The sequence below is a fragment of the Caretta caretta genome, chromosome 6, assembly GCF_965140235.1.
Source record: "Caretta caretta isolate rCarCar2 chromosome 6, rCarCar1.hap1, whole genome shotgun sequence".
NCBI lineage: Eukaryota > Metazoa > Chordata > Testudines > Cheloniidae > Caretta > Caretta caretta.
This window is the reverse complement of record NC_134211.1, coordinates 86257820-86275414: the sequence shown is the minus strand read 5'-3', so window position 1 is coordinate 86275414 and position 17595 is coordinate 86257820. Positions and strand designations below refer to the sequence as shown.

General features: G+C 37.7%; 1 protein-coding gene across 10 annotated transcripts in view; it reads left to right on the top strand.

Annotated features, from left to right (window-relative positions):
• SLC25A21 (solute carrier family 25 member 21) overlaps window positions 1–17595 on the top strand; it is a 397333-nt gene that overhangs the window by 321371 nt on the left and 58367 nt on the right. The window contains exon 1 of one of the 10 annotated variants that reach the window (XM_048855148.2): window positions 7412–7532. The exons of the other annotated variants lie outside the window; for them this stretch is intronic. Coding sequence (XP_048711105.1) covers window positions 7441–7532 — 92 coding nt within the window. The 5' untranslated portion in view covers window positions 7412–7440. Of the gene's footprint in view, window positions 1–7411; window positions 7533–17595 lie in introns of those variants that run through there. 10 annotated transcript variants of the gene reach the window in all.

The window sequence follows — 17595 nt, the reverse complement described above, 5'->3', positions numbered from 1 at the left end:
TTTTTGCACTACACTAGTGCAAAAATCCCCTAATGTAGACAGATCATAAGAAGTAACAGTTTAAGTGCCCCAAAGAAGAAGCTATTTCTGAGGGATGGCAATGAATACTATCAGTTGTTCTATGGCACTGAAGTATGGAAGAGGATATGGAGGGAGCAAATTTATAGAGTACGAAAAAGTAACTGAAGTAGCAGCATGTACAAAAAATAAATGTACTGCCCTGTAACAGAGGCTCTTTATAGTAATAAATGAAATGCCTAAGCTGTAAAGTAATTATTCCATTTTTCCAGGGGCGTGGAGGGAGGCAGGAGGTCACATTGTCACAGTCATCTGTCCATGAGTACCATCTTAAAGAGGGAAGAAGCTGAGAGAAGAAGGTGTAGAAAAGACAGTTTGATAGACACAGTCAGCAATTTTGGCTTAAAATAAACAGATATCAACAAATAACCCAGAAAAAATGTATGATATAGGAGCTGCTCTGTCAGTCCCAAGTCTGGAGGCAACTGCCCAAAGAGAAATTATGAGAGTGTTCGCTCAGCGTGAGCGACAGAAATCATAAAGAGGAGTCAGAGAAAGATTCATTCCAGAGTAAAATATTTGAGTTCACCCAGGGAGAAATTCCCTTCTGTGAAGTCGGCCAATGAAAAGCACCACTTAAATGCTATGTAGGACCTATTCTGAAGACTTAAGTGGGACTTAAATGGTGCATGGGCCTTATGCTGGCGCTCTGCACAGGAGCAAATTTCACCCGTGGTAAGTCAGCCAAGTTTAGATACACTGATCTGAACTCCCCAGTTGTTTTGTTCTAATCGTTAAACCATGTGATCTCCTGGCCTTATAGTCTTGCCATATAAGGCTATTCTGACTGAATAATCACTGAGCTGAGATCTTAGAGAAAATGGTATCCTGCCAGATATAATTGAAATATATGTTGAAATATGTGGTCACAAAATCTTGACCAGATGCCGTAGTATGCAGTTGATTTTTTTTCTGCCTAATAAATACTATGGTGACAGTACTTCCCATCTGGCCCATCTCATAAAAAAGAAGCTGTGTACATAAATAAAATATAAATTACCAGTTTGTACAGTCTTTAAGGGTTTTCCTTGGTTTCAATGCAGATTTGATTTGTGGATTGGTCGGATCAAACAGCAAAAGACTAAGGGCTAGAATTTTCTGCTTCTGTAAATTGGTGCTGTTCAGTTGAAAATTTGGCCCTGCGTGTGTATTTTTTAAAATGGCAGAGAACACCCCAAAAAACTGGTTTTGGGGTGCAGATGAAACTATGCTTAGCTCATTGCACGTTTCTTTGTAAATCTAAAAAATTAAAATACCATAAAGTTAAAAGATATGTTGTGGCCTGGTTTTATTTTTTTGTTTAAATGTCATTTTAATTGTTTCATAGGCTAAATTTCATTATGTTTTGTTACTGCCAGATTTTTTAAATTAGGCAATGTTTGTACTTCCATGAACCAATAAATAATTTAAAAGTCATGCAAATGAATGTTTTTAACTGACTGACCTTTAAAGGCAAGTACTATATTTTTCTATAGTCTCCTGAAGTGTATAAAGTCCAAAGTTTTGTAATTAAGACACATGAGATTTTTTTTTTCTGAAATAAGAATTAATTGGAACTTCAAACAGTGGGTGTTGTGCAAGGCATTAGCTTGATTTATGCAACGTGAGCTACCCATTCCAAAAATCCCATATCTTGGCTAGCCAGTTCTTCTCATTGTATTTATAGAACCTCTTTTATTGCATCTAGCACTGATCTGACCTTGCCAATTTTGGGTGCAGTTTCTTCAGCTGCGCAACCTGCATGCCTTTTACCAATCCCCCTTATTTTCAATTACTTTTTAAAAAGTAAATGTGACCAGCTTTAGTAGCCAAAGCATGTGAGTCATTCTACCTGTCTTTTTTTCTTCTGTATTCCAGCCACTGTCTTTATCAGTGCTTATTACTGCTTTTCAGTTTTGCTCGTATTAAAGAAGGCATTTCTTTCCAATACACTTTGACAATGTAACTACACATAAGGTAGGTAAACATAGTGGATAAACCAAATGGGGAACAGGGAATAACAGGGTAAACAAAATGTTGTTACTAAGGGCCTGCTTCTACAAATGTTTAGTTCTGGCCACAGTGCTTGCTATCCTCAGTATTTATTCAAGTCATTATCACCGTGAGCTAGAGTGGCACAGCCCTTACTTGCCTGTGCAGAGGATTAAGGGAGAGTAAGCTCCTCGTACTGCCCTGCTCGTTTGGCTGTGCTCAGATTGTGACACTGGAGATAGGAAGGAGAGCAGAGGCTACTCATCCAGCACTCCCCACATCCCTAACACCACCAACCACCTCACCACTTGCTGGACAGAGTAGCTGCCTGTGCCCATAGGGGCAAGAAAGCTTTGCCATGTAAAAGAGATAAAATAACTTTGCCCTGGGAAGGGAGTAACTGTGTGATCTGCTCCTGAGGCAATGTGCAGCTGCACACCATCTCTTACTCAGGACAGATTCAAAGGTTACGATCTACCCTCTGCCAAGAGTTTGTGTTTTCAGGGTCAGTCCCTAAAATGCTGCTCAATGTTCTGAATATTTACCAGAGTGTTTACATCTTTATTTACTGCCATGCCTGTTTAATGAAAAGTTACCCCTACTATGCTACTGCTGTATCATAATTGAAATGTCATGGTTGCACAGAACACTACCTCATCATAAACATTCTCCATGGTCTCTTTAACCATTCACTTTTCATCATTCCACTCTTCTTCTCAAATAGAAGGAAAAGTCAGAGCACTAGAAAAAGCATTTCAAATTTAGTCAATTGCAGAACACTGTCACTTTCAAAGGCCTTCAAGATTCTTTCCATCCACAAAATAGTCTGACAACTACAAAAGTGGAAATAAAAAAATCTATGAAAGGCCCTCTAGGTGGAAATAAATTGTCCCCACAGGGAATTAAAATCTTCAAAGTAGGATCCATCCCTTGAACTTTTTTTTCTTGTCTTACAAGAAAACGGGAGCCACAAAACATAAAATTTAATTGAGATTTACTTAAAGTAGGGCTCCGTCTGACAGAGCATTAAAGGTCACATAGCTTTCTATTAAAGAGAAGCTGGAGTATTAACTTCAGGGCTTTTGCTAACTTCTGTTGGAATCTTCCAGTTGCTGCCTATTGTATGGTGGCCAGAGCTTCTTGAATCCTATCATGCCGTGAACAACTTTCTGTTTAGCTAATTAATAGTTGTACATTTGGATTTCTCAGTTTGGGTTAGTTTCAGAGTTGGTGTGTATATTGACAGTTCTTTGACAGCAGAAGTAAAACGACCATGAGTATATCTGTTTATTGAGGACTGACAGGTTTATAGCCAACATAAAAATAATCTGATGTTTATTGGGGCAAATGTTTAGACAGAGGATTAACTGAAACTGCTGAGCAGAAAAAAAATCATTCTTTTCAGACTCCAGATATGAGGTTACATCAAATTATATGAACTTTTTTTTGTCACTGTCTTCCTCACCACTGCATCCATCTATGTTATTGATAGTGACTTCGATTTGAATATGAAATGTAAGAATAAAGCAACAGTCTATTGGAATATATATGTTAAATGTATTTAAACACACTTGGGATTATGTCTGATATTAAACATTGGAAATTATACTCATCTGCACTGTCCTAATTTTGAGTTAAAAGCATTAAAATTATAGATGCTATTGTTTAAGGTCTGTGAGTAACAACATTATTATAAACCTGGATTTTCATGGGTTTGTAACTTTATCAGTAAATATTGTTCTGGGCTATAACTGGCCGGTTCTCAGTCGAGGAGTCTGTTACTTTGGTTGATTTGTCTGAAGAGAGCAAAGTCAAATTTTTATGGGTTCCCAATTTAGTAAAACATTGAATGTAAAAAATTAAAATTTGACATGCAGTTTAGTCTTTCTTGAATCTGGATTGTCTTTGGAGAGTACAAAATGAAATTTCAGAGTAACAGCCGTGTTAGTCTGTATTCGCAAAAAGAAAAGGAGTACTTGTGGCACCTTAGAGACTAACCAATTTATTTGAGCATGAGCTTTCGTGAGCTACAGCTCACTTCAATGGATGCATACCGTGGAAACTGCAGCAGACATTATATACACAGAGACCATGAAACAATGCCTCCTCCCATCCCACTCTCCTGCTGGTAATAGCTTATCTAAAGTGATCATCAAGTTGGGCCATTTCCAGCACAAATCCAGGTTTTCTCACCCTCCGCCCCCCCCCCCCCCACACAAACTCACTCTCCTGCTGGTAGTAGCCCATCCAAAGTGACCACTCTCTTTAAAATGTGTATGAAAATGTGTATGATAGCCCTTATCATACACATTTTAAAGAAAGTGGTCACTTTGGATGGGCTACTACCAGCAGGAGAGTGAGTTTGTGTGGGGGGTGCGGAGGGTGAGAAAACCTGGATTTGTGCTGGAAATGGCCCAACTTGATGATCACTTTAGATAAGCTATTACGAGCAGGAGAGTGGGATGGGAAGAGGCATTGTTTCATGGTCTCTGTGTATATAATAATGTCTTCTGCAGTTTCCACAGTATGCATCCGATGAAGTGAGCTGTAGCTCACGAAAGCTCATGCTCAAATAAATTGGTTAGTCTCTAAGGTGCCACAAGTACTCCTTTTCTTTTTGCAAAATGAAATTGTTTCTCTTAGTCTATTTAAGACTTTATTCCTGGTGGAGACATTAGATGTTGAATCTATTTGGTTAAGGAACACTTTCTGAATCTGTTTTTAGTTTCATTAAGCTTTGAGCCATATTTATTGCTGGTCCGGCTCCACTGACTTCAGTAGAGTTACACTAGGGCTAAGATTAGAGTTGTTTTTTTTTAAAAATGACTTGGGGGAGAGGGAATAGAAATAAAGTTTGCTTAGGGTTCAGTTGTCTGTCTTTTTACCAAAACTAATGATAACTTAGATGTGTTACTCTTGTAAAAGATGATAGCTTCTTGAAAAGATGACTTATTGCATATTTGTATATTTGGTAGCTCATTTTAGAAGTGTATTTATATACAGTGTGCTGAGTGAGATAAATTTTGCTTACATTATACACAGATGGACCTGAATGCAACTGGCCTGGTCTACACTACAAACTTTTGCTGGCATAGTTATGTTGGTCAGGGTTGTGAAGAGGTGTGATCTCTAATGGACAGTTATGCTGGCTGGTATAAGCTGTGTCCATAATAGGAGTGCTTTGCCAGTGTAGTATACAAGTATACCTGTATTGGTAAAGCGCTTCAAGTGTAGACCTGGAACCACAATTCTGATTTTATTTTCAGGACTAACGACTTCAAGGGGAAAAAATTATATATCGAGCACTACAACTGAGATGAATTATGTACTGTGCTGTCTCATAATTGCCTTTAATGATAATATTACATTCCTGTTATATAACCCTGATCATTTTCCTATGTTGTAAGATGTTAAAATAAACTAAAAAAATTTAATTAAATAAATTTTAAAAGAAAGCAGCTACTGAGCTTTTGCGGGAACTATTTTTTCATAACATTTTATTGCACAGTGATAAACTCTGATCTCAGTGGAAACACCATCTTATCTTATGCTTTCTATAGAGTTCCATTGAGATTTCAATAAAACAAAATGATTTGAAACAGTGCACTACCATAAAAAATGAAGACATAAGTATTAATTTTCCTTGCTTTTGGGTGCTTAAGTTAGATGCTAAACTCTTTACATTACTTTTAAGTTAAGCCAAAAACTACATCCTTTAAAGTGGTGTTAGAGAACAAGGATGTTTTGGTATTATATATTTATTTACCAGCAATGACTTCCAGACCAAATTTTCACAGTCTGCAAGCCAAAACAAGCCCCTTCTAAACTCGGGGGGTTTTTTGGTCACTTTTTAAATGTGCCACTGCCAAGCCTGTTTATCTGAAAATCAAGGTGTGTATTTTCTGCATTATACATGCTCCATGAACATCAATAGCAATAAAAACTCTGGAGCCAGAATTTATCTGGCAATTTTTTTTTATTGTACCTTCAGGCAGAAAACAATCCAGCTTGATCTTCTAGAGCTACTTACAACATTTTGGGTCTGCACAGTGCTGACAGTGTTAGTAAGCTAAGCATATATGGCTCAAAAGATGCTCAAGGCTGTTCTGCTCAGAATTGCCTTCATGTCTGCAGAATCTGGAAGCCTTAGAACAATGTCTGCCTTGTTCTTGAGTCCATCAAGCCAGCCTGCTGTATATGGCAATTTGCATATGACCATAAACTGCCCCAGACAGTGGCAGAGGTAGGACATGGAACTGCACAAATCTTGGCAGCTCTGGCTGGGGTAGGTAAGTGGGTGGGTGAATGCTAGAGGGTGTCTGGTGGTTCTGGGTAGGAGGGTGGGTGGTGGAGGATGGCCGGAACTGCTGGAGAGAGTCTGAGTTCTTGGATTAGATGCATGGTAGAAGTTGTGAGGTAGCTGGGTGGGAAGTTGGAGGTGTCTGTCTGAGGAGAAACTGAAAGCTGTGTGTGGAAACTGGTTAGGTCATCTGCAGGGTAAGGTGGGGGTTGGGCGGGCTGTCTGTGCGGTAAGCTGAGTGTAGGTATAAAATTGAGAGTAGGGGTTGTCTGGGGAGCTGGGTTTAAACTGGGAGCTGGCTGTGGGGTAAACTGAGCTTGTGTGCCTGGAAGATAGGGGTGGCGATAAGAGTTGGATGTGTGGCCCTCCCCACTGGCTCTGGCTGTTCCTCTCATCTTCTTCCTCACTGTGATCCAGTAGGGGAGCAGAGAGAGGGAAAAGACAGAGGGATTACCAGCCTGCTGGCAGCTGCGAGCAATAATTGCTGCCCATTCCTGCAGCCCAGCTGGATGTGTGACATCTCAGCTGGGCTGTGGGAATGCATGACAGCTGCCAAATGAGTGAGTGTCACACCAGATGCATGTCACTTGGCTGCCCTATGCACAAAGCCCTAAATGGAGTTGCCAGTCGGAGGAGGTGGCATGGCAAAACCATGCCCCAAATCCCCTCCCCTCAATGGCTGTTGCAGAGTGGGGATTACTTCCACTGAACAGGGGCAGGAGTTTCACGGAAATCCAAAGACCAGACCAAGATCCATCCTTCCCCACTCCCTTCTGGTATACTTCCCACCTAAGCAACTTGTGCTACTCGTTTAACCCCAGCTGGTGGGAGAGGGATAGACCCAGAACTGGGAGGTGTGGTGCTGAGAAGGCCTGGAGACCATTAACCTGGCCTCCTCACCCACCCAAACTGCTCATTGGATCCTCTCCATATAGCTAATTTTCCCTCTCTTTGCCCTTGCACATTTGTTAACCTTTCTGTGTGGGGGTTACCCACTGTATAACCTGCACATGTATCCTTCTCCTATACAGTTGTGTCTACTGCAGAAATGACAGGTTTCATCGAAAGGAGTGTGATTTGAAATATTGGAAATGGCAACTATATTAATGTGTAAAATATTATCACCTGAAAATCTCCAGGTGTTTTGCAAACAACTAATTAAACCTCAGAACACCCCTGTGAGGTAAGTAAATATAACAGGAAGTGTAAAGGGCTGAATGTCAGCTTTAACTATGAACCTTGTGCTTTTGTGGATTTAACTTTGACTCTTAGGGCTAAATTTTCAAAACCTTGTGCTTGCTTTGCATATCTTTAAAGAAGTAGTGCACAGGATGAGATGAGTGTTTGCATATTTTCAGTGAGCATGAATTTATTGACAGGAAATTTATGCTTGCAAATTATGGGTAGGGACATTGAGAGTTATTTTAGTGCATAATGAAAATGTTCAGCTGTGTTTAAACTAACCACTTGGAAATGAAGATCTCTATTTGTTTCTCCAGTTCTCCTTTCAAAATTAAGACCCTCATATTACAACCGGATTTCAGTAGGGCTCCACATGGAATGAAGGCATCCATCCATGTGGATCCCATCTCGGGACTGGGGCCTTATCATGTGCTCTTACAATGAAAGGAAAATAGATGCCATAGCATGGATTTTAGCTTTTTGGTGTCATTTTATGGAAGAAATTGCAGCCTTCCTGATGGAAAATTAACAAAAATTGTTGCCCTTTTAAAGATAGCTCACAATGTTTCTGTATATGTTTGCAATGTGATGTAATTTTTCTCAGTACACTCCCCAATATCCTTGCACTCACTATTTCTGCATCCCTGCTTTAAATAGACTCCTATGCAATATGGTATACAGATGATATTCCTGTTTTCCATTTTGGCTGGTTGTTTATCTCTTTTTTAGAATTGTGTGTTCTCCATGTCATTTACATTCTCTGCTTGAATGAATGTCAAACTCTTGGATTAGAACCACTCTAAAGCATTGCATAGAGTCTATGAGGGTATTAAAATTAGGTTTAACTTTGGGGGAAGGAAGTGGAAAGATTCTGTGATTTTTAGAGTTTTCTTTGTGTTTTGAGACTGCTATTTATATGTTGCTTGAAAAAATTAGAGCAAATGTAGCTAGCATGAGGAACAAATTTTTAGATTATGTGTAGGCTTGGGAAAGATTCAATTTTTTGGTAGTCAGTAAATGTCAATTTCACTGTACACACACACATGAAAAAATATTTCCATCAACAATAATAGAAATTTACAGAAAAGCAAAGTAGGAAAAATGCTGCTTGAGAACTTACTAGACTTTGAGTTAGTGATATTTATTTTTTCTATTTTGTCTTATATGATTGAAAATTTGTGTTTTAACCGTCATGAAACTTTAATTTTTTGAACTTCAACATTTTCTTTCATTAAATAATTGCCTGACCTTCCCATAATTTCCTGCAACTGTGAAAATCAAAACTGATAAAAATAGAAAATTCTTTAAAATAAACATTGATATAGTCAGTCAAAATTATACATTCTGCCAAGCCTAGTAAGGTAGGTGAAAAACATCATGCTCTCTTGTGAAAATTCATACTTACATTTTATGTAGCAATTTTGTCTCTTATTTCCACGCACAGATATTACAAACCTCAAAAAAATCTTGACTGACTTTTTTATTTTCAAACAATAGAAAAGTATGTTCCATTGTGTGTGTGTGTGTGTGTTTGTTTTAGTTACACAGGAGGTCAAATTGAATGATCACAGTGATCCCTTCTGCAAGTGTGGGTCTGTTACTGAAAAAAGGAAAGGAAAGAAAAAAGAATTTATAATCAAGAGAAGCTCAGCTAACAAACCCAGAATAGTTGGTTGTTTCTGCTAAAATGATCAGTAGTGAAACAATAATAATGATACCTACCTCTTCTACAGTTCTTTTCATCTGTAGACCTCTGAACGCTTTGCTACAAGACTATAATTATCCCCATTTTACAGATGGAGAAACGGAGATATAAAGAAGTGAAGTGACACAGCAGGCCGGTAGTAGAGCCAAGAATAAAATCCAAATATTCTGAGTCCCTGTCTAGATTCAGTGGGCCACATTGCCTTCAAATAGTTAACTGTTCACAATGGCATTATTATCAGGAGGTTTCGTCATTAGGTGTAGAGTATTTATCTTCTATTGCTGCCCACAGCTTGCCTGACACCACCTTCAAATATTAACACTCGAACACATGAGAAATATTCTGCTCTGACTCTGGATTGAGGGCTAATTCTAGTCTCAATTTTGTACAACCTTACTAAATACAATGAGGTTTCACAGATGTAATTGAGGGCAGAATTTGGTTCACAGAATTTTTATTATGGATGGAATATGCAAACCAAACAGAACACAGGTCAACTTTCAGATTCTAGGTTGGCTTTGAAGGGTGGTATTTAGGAAAAACATTTTACTGTGAAAATGAGTAAATTTGATCTGGAAGTCATAGAGGCAAAATAAACAAGGACACCATTTTTAGAAAATAACTTTGGAGAATCAAACATTTGAAAGACAAAATACATCAGTGTTCCTTTCAATATGCTCATTTGTTTTTCCACTGGAACAGAATGCAGTGAAATTATATATATATCTATCTGTGTATATTTGTTAGGACCATATGGGCCAGATCCTCAGCTGGTGTAAATTGGTGTAACTACATTGCATTCACTGGCGATATGCCAAGTTAGTGCAAATTAGTTTCACAACAACAAAGTCTCTGGAGATATGCCAGTTTAGTGTAAGTCGGTGTAATGACAATTCACTGGAGACATGTGAGTTCAGTGTAAATCATTGTGACAACAATTAAGTGACTGGAGATATGCCTATTTACACCAGCTATCTGGCTTATATTTTTTTTAGTTTCATACATTTTTAAAATCAGATCTTTAAAAATCTGTTAAATATTGCTGATGTGCTAACTATTTCTATGCAAACCCTCCACAAATGCATCAGTAGAACATATATCTGACCTACATTTATTAGTAGTGCCTTGTGATAACCCCTAGAAGCCCCAATTAGAGATCAGCTCCATTGTACTGGGAGTTGAGTACACACATAATAAAAAGATGGTGCCTGCCTTAAATAGCTTACAAGGTAGTTTTCCCATCTACAGTATTTAGTAAAACATCAGCAGCACTTCATTTACACTCCTTGCTTATAATTTTGCTATACGAAGACATTTATATTTTTATCTACACACTGTTAATTAATCTGTCTCAGCTGCACAGTATTTGCCATCTTATTTAAATGGGTTCATTCTATAATTGTGCTTTCAAACCCTCCTTTGAATCAGGCATAGAAATGATCTACAACATTATTTTATCTATTCATAGACCCAGCTGTTATTAGTTGTGCTATTTTTTTCAAGTATGAATTTTCTTTTTTCAGAGGAACAATATTATTAACATTTTATGTGTTATAATCAATGAGTTTAAGCTTGGTTTGCAAACAAAACATATAGCACTAATTAAGCTCTGTGTTTTGGAAGCCAGGCTGTAGAATACAAGTTTAAGATCCTAACATCTATGGTCCCAGTCCTGCAAGTGGATAACATATGGGTGCATTCAGTGGGTCTACTCAGATGTGTGAGGTTACTCACATGCATAAGGTTTGCAGGATCAGTCTGTGTCATCATAGAGTTAGAGTGACCAAACATCCCATTTTGGCTGGGACAGTCCCTTTTACAGGCTCTGTCCTGGCCATCCTGACTGTTTGGTTTTTTTTTTTCCCCCAAAGGAGGCATTTGTCCCGTTTGTTCTTGCTGACTTGATCAGTTGGCAAGAGCAAACAGGACTGCCGACTTTTGTCAAAAAAGTCGGGTGTGGTGTGGAGGGGGCAAGCAGAGATGCCAGCCCCCCGCAGGAGCCAGGGTTGTGAGGGAAGCAGTGTTTCAGCATGTGGGGGCCCCGCAGGGTTCCAATGACTGGGCAACAGCCTAATATTTGGGGCGGGGGAGAGACAGGGTTCCCGCAACCAGACAACAGCATGGGGGGGCTCTCGGGCAAGTGGTTGGGGGTATCCTGTTTTCTCTTTGGGAAATATGGTCACCCTACGTAGTCATAGAGTTTAAGACCACCAGATCATCTAGTCTGACCTCCTCTATATCAACACCACCCAGCACCTGCACAGTAACCCCTACAACTGAAATTACACCAAAGTATTACAACTCACAGGGACCAGATAATTATGTGCCACAGGTAGAGGATAGGTGGGGACCAAGGTGCAGCAATGCCAGAGCCCCCTTCCACTCTCTTTGCCCCCAGTGGCAGGAAACTGATTGAGATACACCCAGGTAATCCTGGCCGGTGATCCGCACCCACATGCTGCAGAGGAAGGTGGAAAAAAAACCCAAGATAACTTCCAGTCTGACCTGGAGGAAAATTCCTTCTTGACCTCACATTTGGTGATCAGTTAGACCCAGAGCATGTGAGCAAGAACCAGCCAGCCAAGCAGCTGCGAGAGAGCATGCTTGGTGCCACCTCAGAGCCCCCATCTCACCCCATCCAATGTTCCATCTCCAACTGTAGACATCCCTGATGCGTCAGAAGAAGGAGATTTCAAAAACAAATCAGAATATGTGGGGATGGGAGGGAATCCCTTCCTGACCTCTGCAGGTGGCTCATATATTGTATGCTTCCATTCATTATGGATAACAGAGGGTACGTTATATTCTAATAGCTGTACATAATTTAGATTTTTTTTCTCTATACTATGTGGGTTTTTTGTTTTTAACCTGGCATATTTACAGAATACAGTGAATTTGCTTTACTTTTAGTACATACTAGAGGTTTTATTTGCCAAAATGGTATAAAATTTTAGACTGAAAGTTGCCTTTCTTATTTAATAAAATAGTCTTAGTGTGTTCTAACAAGCTGCTGTTTACACCGCAGCATGTGACTCTTGCACGCAAATTAAGAACAAGAGAAAGCACACATTCCATGAACACTGGAAAAGATTTTTGACCATTATCAGACATGTTTTTAAATGCTTTCATTTTACAGTGGTGTAACTCCATGACATAAATCTGGAGACAGCTCCTAAGGCTTGGTTGAGTCTGGTGATTCTTGATCCTTTACAAACCTGTACAAGAGCTGTGCAATGGTCCTTGTGCTCTCCTAAGGACAAGGGCACATCTGCCAATCCTAAACTTCCTAGACAGACCAGGGCAATGTCCCTGAATTTCTATCACCCCAGCCCCTGGCTCCACAGAGGGAAGTGCATGCTTTCCAAATGTGGTACAGTGACAACACTTCCTCTGTTCTTCAATTGGCATAATACTCCTGACTGGCATGGCTGGCTGTAGGTGTTTTGCTGCCCCAAGTTCCAAGAGCACAACTGCCCAAGCAAAAAAAAAAAAAAAACGAAAACCCGGTAGCCGGAAGGCCGCCCCTGGAATTGTGCTGTGCTTGCTTTGCTAGTGCTTAGAGCTGGTCCTGCTGACTGGAGCTCCCACATGGGGCAGGTCATCTCCAAACTATTCTCTACTTCAGGCTGTGGCACAATAACTCAGTTGAGCCCTGGAAACAAAATGATTAAATGTCTTCTGTTGTTTTGAAACTGCATACATCTGTGCATCTCTGGTGCTGCAAACAGTTTCTGAAGGTTGTACACTTAAAAGGAAAGGAAACTGGATCTAGCCCTAATGGTTATGAAGAAACCCTCTCAAATTTGAACCAATGCAGTGTTGCTTCTAAGTAGTCTGCAGACCGCTGAAACAATAGTTCTGAAAACTGTATATTGCCCTTTTCCTCTCACTGGGGTGGTAACTCTGAAACCTAATGATGGGGCCATATTCCATATTGTTAATTATCTTAGTGTAATTACATCAGTGTAAAATTATAACTTAATGTTTAATATTTTCTAAACATAATTGCAATAGAAAATACATAATGAAAAGCAATATTTATTTCAAATCTGTGTTATGTTATTTTTTTAAAAGAAGCAATATTATTTATTCCTCTGTAATTTTGGGTTTTGCTAGCTCTTAATAATTAATTTTTCCTTTAAAAAAATCTTCCATTGTGCCAGAGGGAAAGAAATCAGTACACACAGAACATGTACTGTAAATCACTTTTATGTCTTTTAAAACAGCTGACTTTGCATTTTTATTACATTGTTTGAAAAAGTATCTTTTCATCTGGAAAGAATCAGTTTAAATGTGATTGTCAACACAACTAAGCCAATTTTCTGTTTAAAATGGCTGCTTGTGAAGCTTAGAACTATAATTATGCCAGTATTTTCTTCACAGACATTAGTTACTAGGGCCAGGAGAATTTAGGTGGGATGTGCACAGGAAATACCTGGCAGACAGTGTAGAATGTACTTTGAACATAAAGCAAAGCACTTTTATTTAGCTTACAGGAAGCATATAAGTAATGATGAGCAACAGTCATTGCTTTTAGGTGAAGAGCCTTCCTTTTAAATTACAAAGGGATGTTTGGCAATGTTTTGTGAAATTCAATTAAAACTTCATAAATGTGTATGTAAAAGGGTGCGGAATACAAATATTTTTGTTGGGGGGGGAATTATTTGCTGATCAATTTTTTATATATTCTGATCAAATTAATCAGGAGACATAATTTCAGAGTGTTCCTTTTGTTTTCGGACTTAAAGTATATTTGTAACAAATCTATTACAATTCCCTCTAGTCAGTCTCTGTGTCTCCACCATTTCAGTTTCTTTACTAATCTCACCTGAAAACATAGCAGCTTTCCCCTACCTATAATAATTTTCAATTTGTCATTGCCGTGCTTATTTAATTCAGTAGAGTAATTGATTATTTAATTCTAAAATGCATTTTGGGATGAAATGTATATGAATGTTCCTATGCAAAATGTAGTATTGTATTCACTGATCACATTTTCACATTAATAGATGTACTTGAGATTTACATTTTATAAAAAACTTTGTTCCCTGTTTTAAGTAGTACATTGTAAAAAATTTCATAATACTGAAATGTAAACTGTCACCTTTCAATACACATTCTTGGTACATTTCATTTTTCAATTTTCAGAAGGTATAAAATACCTTTATTAATGAACTGTTGCCTTTGGATTATGCAATATACAATGAAAACATATGTATCATCTTGTTTTGTTCCAGTAAATGGGCTAGTTGTTTTATTAATGTTTAGAGATTAATCCACATATTAGACACTTCTAAAATATTGTTTTAAAGGAAAGAGTCATTGTCAGTCAAATATTCTCATGCAGATTTTTTTTCCTTTGAGAGATACAGCAGTCACTGCGGCAATGACTATTAAAAGTGTGCTAATCTTTCATCTCTGACCAGATTTCCAAAGTGCTGTTCTGTTTGTAATTTTCTTTATGCAAGTTGGGCAGCATTTGAAGACATTATATATCTCACCCCTCAGGTTCTGTAGGAATCCCAAAAATATTCATGCTTGACCATTGAAGGAGGACTATTAATCTAAATCAGAAGACAGTGACATTAATACAATGTGGGTGCAATTAGTAATACATCCATGACAATCACACAGGTTTTCAATGGAATTTACACTAAACAAAAGGGCATAAAATGGGGAGTTCACATTTTATGCAGGGTTTGTTGGGGTTTTCTTTTTGTTTTCCTTTTCCTATTTATAGAAGCACTTTTCTTCCATGTACAACTAAATCATTCTCCGCAGCACACTGGGATTGTGCATTCTAAAAATAATTGGAGTCAAATTGTGAAAAATAAGGTATTAGCCTGTTTTAAATGGCTAAAATACCTCAACACTCAAAAATGATTTTGAGAAATATTTTTAATGGGGCTCCATTTTGCTGTAGTCACTATTTTATTTAATTCTGTATTTCTGATTTTTTTTCTTTTGTTATTGTTATTATTTATATGACAAACACTGTAACAGTTTCTGCAACACATTTATGTGAAACACACTGCATCGTCTCACTGGAACATATACTCAGAAACACAAAATTAAACAATGTTGTCAATTTCTGTCACTCTGATCTCGTTTTGAACATTCTCTTTTACTGTAAACCAGAACCAAGTTTTTTTAAAGTTCTTATGTATCATGTGAGGCAGAAACTGTTACTAAAAGTCTCAGACTCTGGCTATGCACATGGGATCTGTTCCCATGTGTGAAAAAATGGGTGTTCTTTAAAGCCTGTCTTCCACCTTAATGCATGTTGACATACTTTGTTTTTGCCTGAACCTGCCTATGTGTTGTTCTTCGACTGAGTGACATTCAGGGTTTTTTTTGTTTAGAATGTTTTGTATGATAAATGGACTTTTCAATAATAACCTGCCTCTTCTGCGTAGTAGGAATTTGGTAGCCAAAACCAAAATACTTAATCACTGTTTTCCTGTATCAGTTGCACGCTGTGGCACAGACAAATATCTTCGTGTTTCTGATGCCTCTTGAGCCAATCATAGGGCCTGATCCTGCAACTACTTATTGTTGAGGGTAGCGCTTAACACTGTGAACAGGCGAGGGGACTAGTCAGGAAGGAAGCATAGCTGGTCAAAAAATACTTCACAAAAAATGTTGACATTGCTCCATTTTCAAGGGTTCAAAAAAGCCCTTCATAATTATTTATTTTTCAAGTGTTTTAAATATTTTTAATGGAAAATATTATAAAACAGTACTAAAATAGTCATCCAACATTTTCATTTTCCAAAAGCCATTTTTCAACAAACTAAACTTTTTCATTGATCCAAATCCAGGATTTTTGTGGACAATAAATTTTGATGATGTGTTCCATAAAAATATCAATTCAAAAAATCTTTTGTGGAAAACATTTTTATAATGTCAACAGTTTTTCATAAAATATGTGTTAAAAGATCATTTTTCAACAACAAGAAGAAAAAATGGTTTGAAAAATTGTGACCAGCTCTATTAGCCTGGTAGCACAAGTTTGCAGGGCACAGCCTGTATTTATCTCCCTCCGTTCCCCCCATTTTTTTTTAACGTTTAACTTAAAATGATCAAACAATATTATAGATAAAATAAAAGTATCAACTAATGGGCAGCGATTTTTGTTTCTAGCAGGGTTCTACATTATATCTGAAAATTTTAAAAGTATGCATTCCTTATATTTACTCACACTTGCACTTTTATTGGATCACAGCTAAAGCTGGTTCAAAAATTTTCATCAGAACTTTTTTCAGCAAAAAAATGGATTTTTGATTAAAATGGATATTTTCACCCCGAAATAAATTTTCATCCAAAATGTTTGGATTTTCATAAAAAAAAAAAAGCCTGAAAACCTATAAACTAAAAAATTGTCATTTTAAAAAGTGTTCAAAGAAAAACATTGCTGAAAATGTAAAATTTTCATTATTGTGAAAAATTTTCACAGGAACAAAAATCATTTCTCCACCAGCTCTACTCACAACTTAGGTTAATAAACTATAAATAATAAAATGCTGTTACATAACTGGAACAATAATGTTATGTGCTGCTGCGTAAGAGGGCAATGAAAATAATTGTACATATTTATAAAAATGCCATGTTTCTCTGGCTTTCTCAGAAATACCATAGAAATTAATTGGTTCTTTTAGTGTTACAGTAGGGAAATTGTGGTAAAGGTGACTTATTTTTCATGAGGGATAGTGATGAAAACTTAATTCTAAGTGAGGGAAGCTGAAGACCTCTTCATGGAAAAATAGTAATTTTAATATTGGTAGAATGCAACACCCTTTGTGAAATTCTAAGATGTGATATGTTAGAAGATTTATCCTCAATACTATGCTAAATGATAGGGGGAAATGCAGTTTCAGTGGTAGATCATTCATAGTTATCATGAGGGAATGTTTGGTATTTTGTCTTTCTACCACATGAGATCAGTTTTCTCTTGATTGTCATCATTTTGTTAGGTTGTCTTGCTATTTAAGCTATTAAAGATTAGTGTGCTGCTTGGTCTCAGGTGATCCATAAAGAGGAATGAAGCTTTGGGAAGGTAAACCACCATCAGACTGACTCGGTGTATCAACCTTCCATGACAGGAGCTCTTTGTTGAGAATTGTTGGCAATTGCAGAAGTTTCCAACTTAAGATAAGAGCCAGCGTTCTCAGGTAATGCCCTCGATCACACACCTGATGACAGACTCCTGCTTGCAAGTTTCTTCAGGTGCTATGTTTGCTCAGTAATCCTTCAATGCCAAACTTTTCTAAATAGCAAGCAGGTCCCATCAGTAATGGACATCAGCCATTAAGCTTGTAATATTTGTCATATATCGGGTTACGGCTTTGTTACTCCAGTG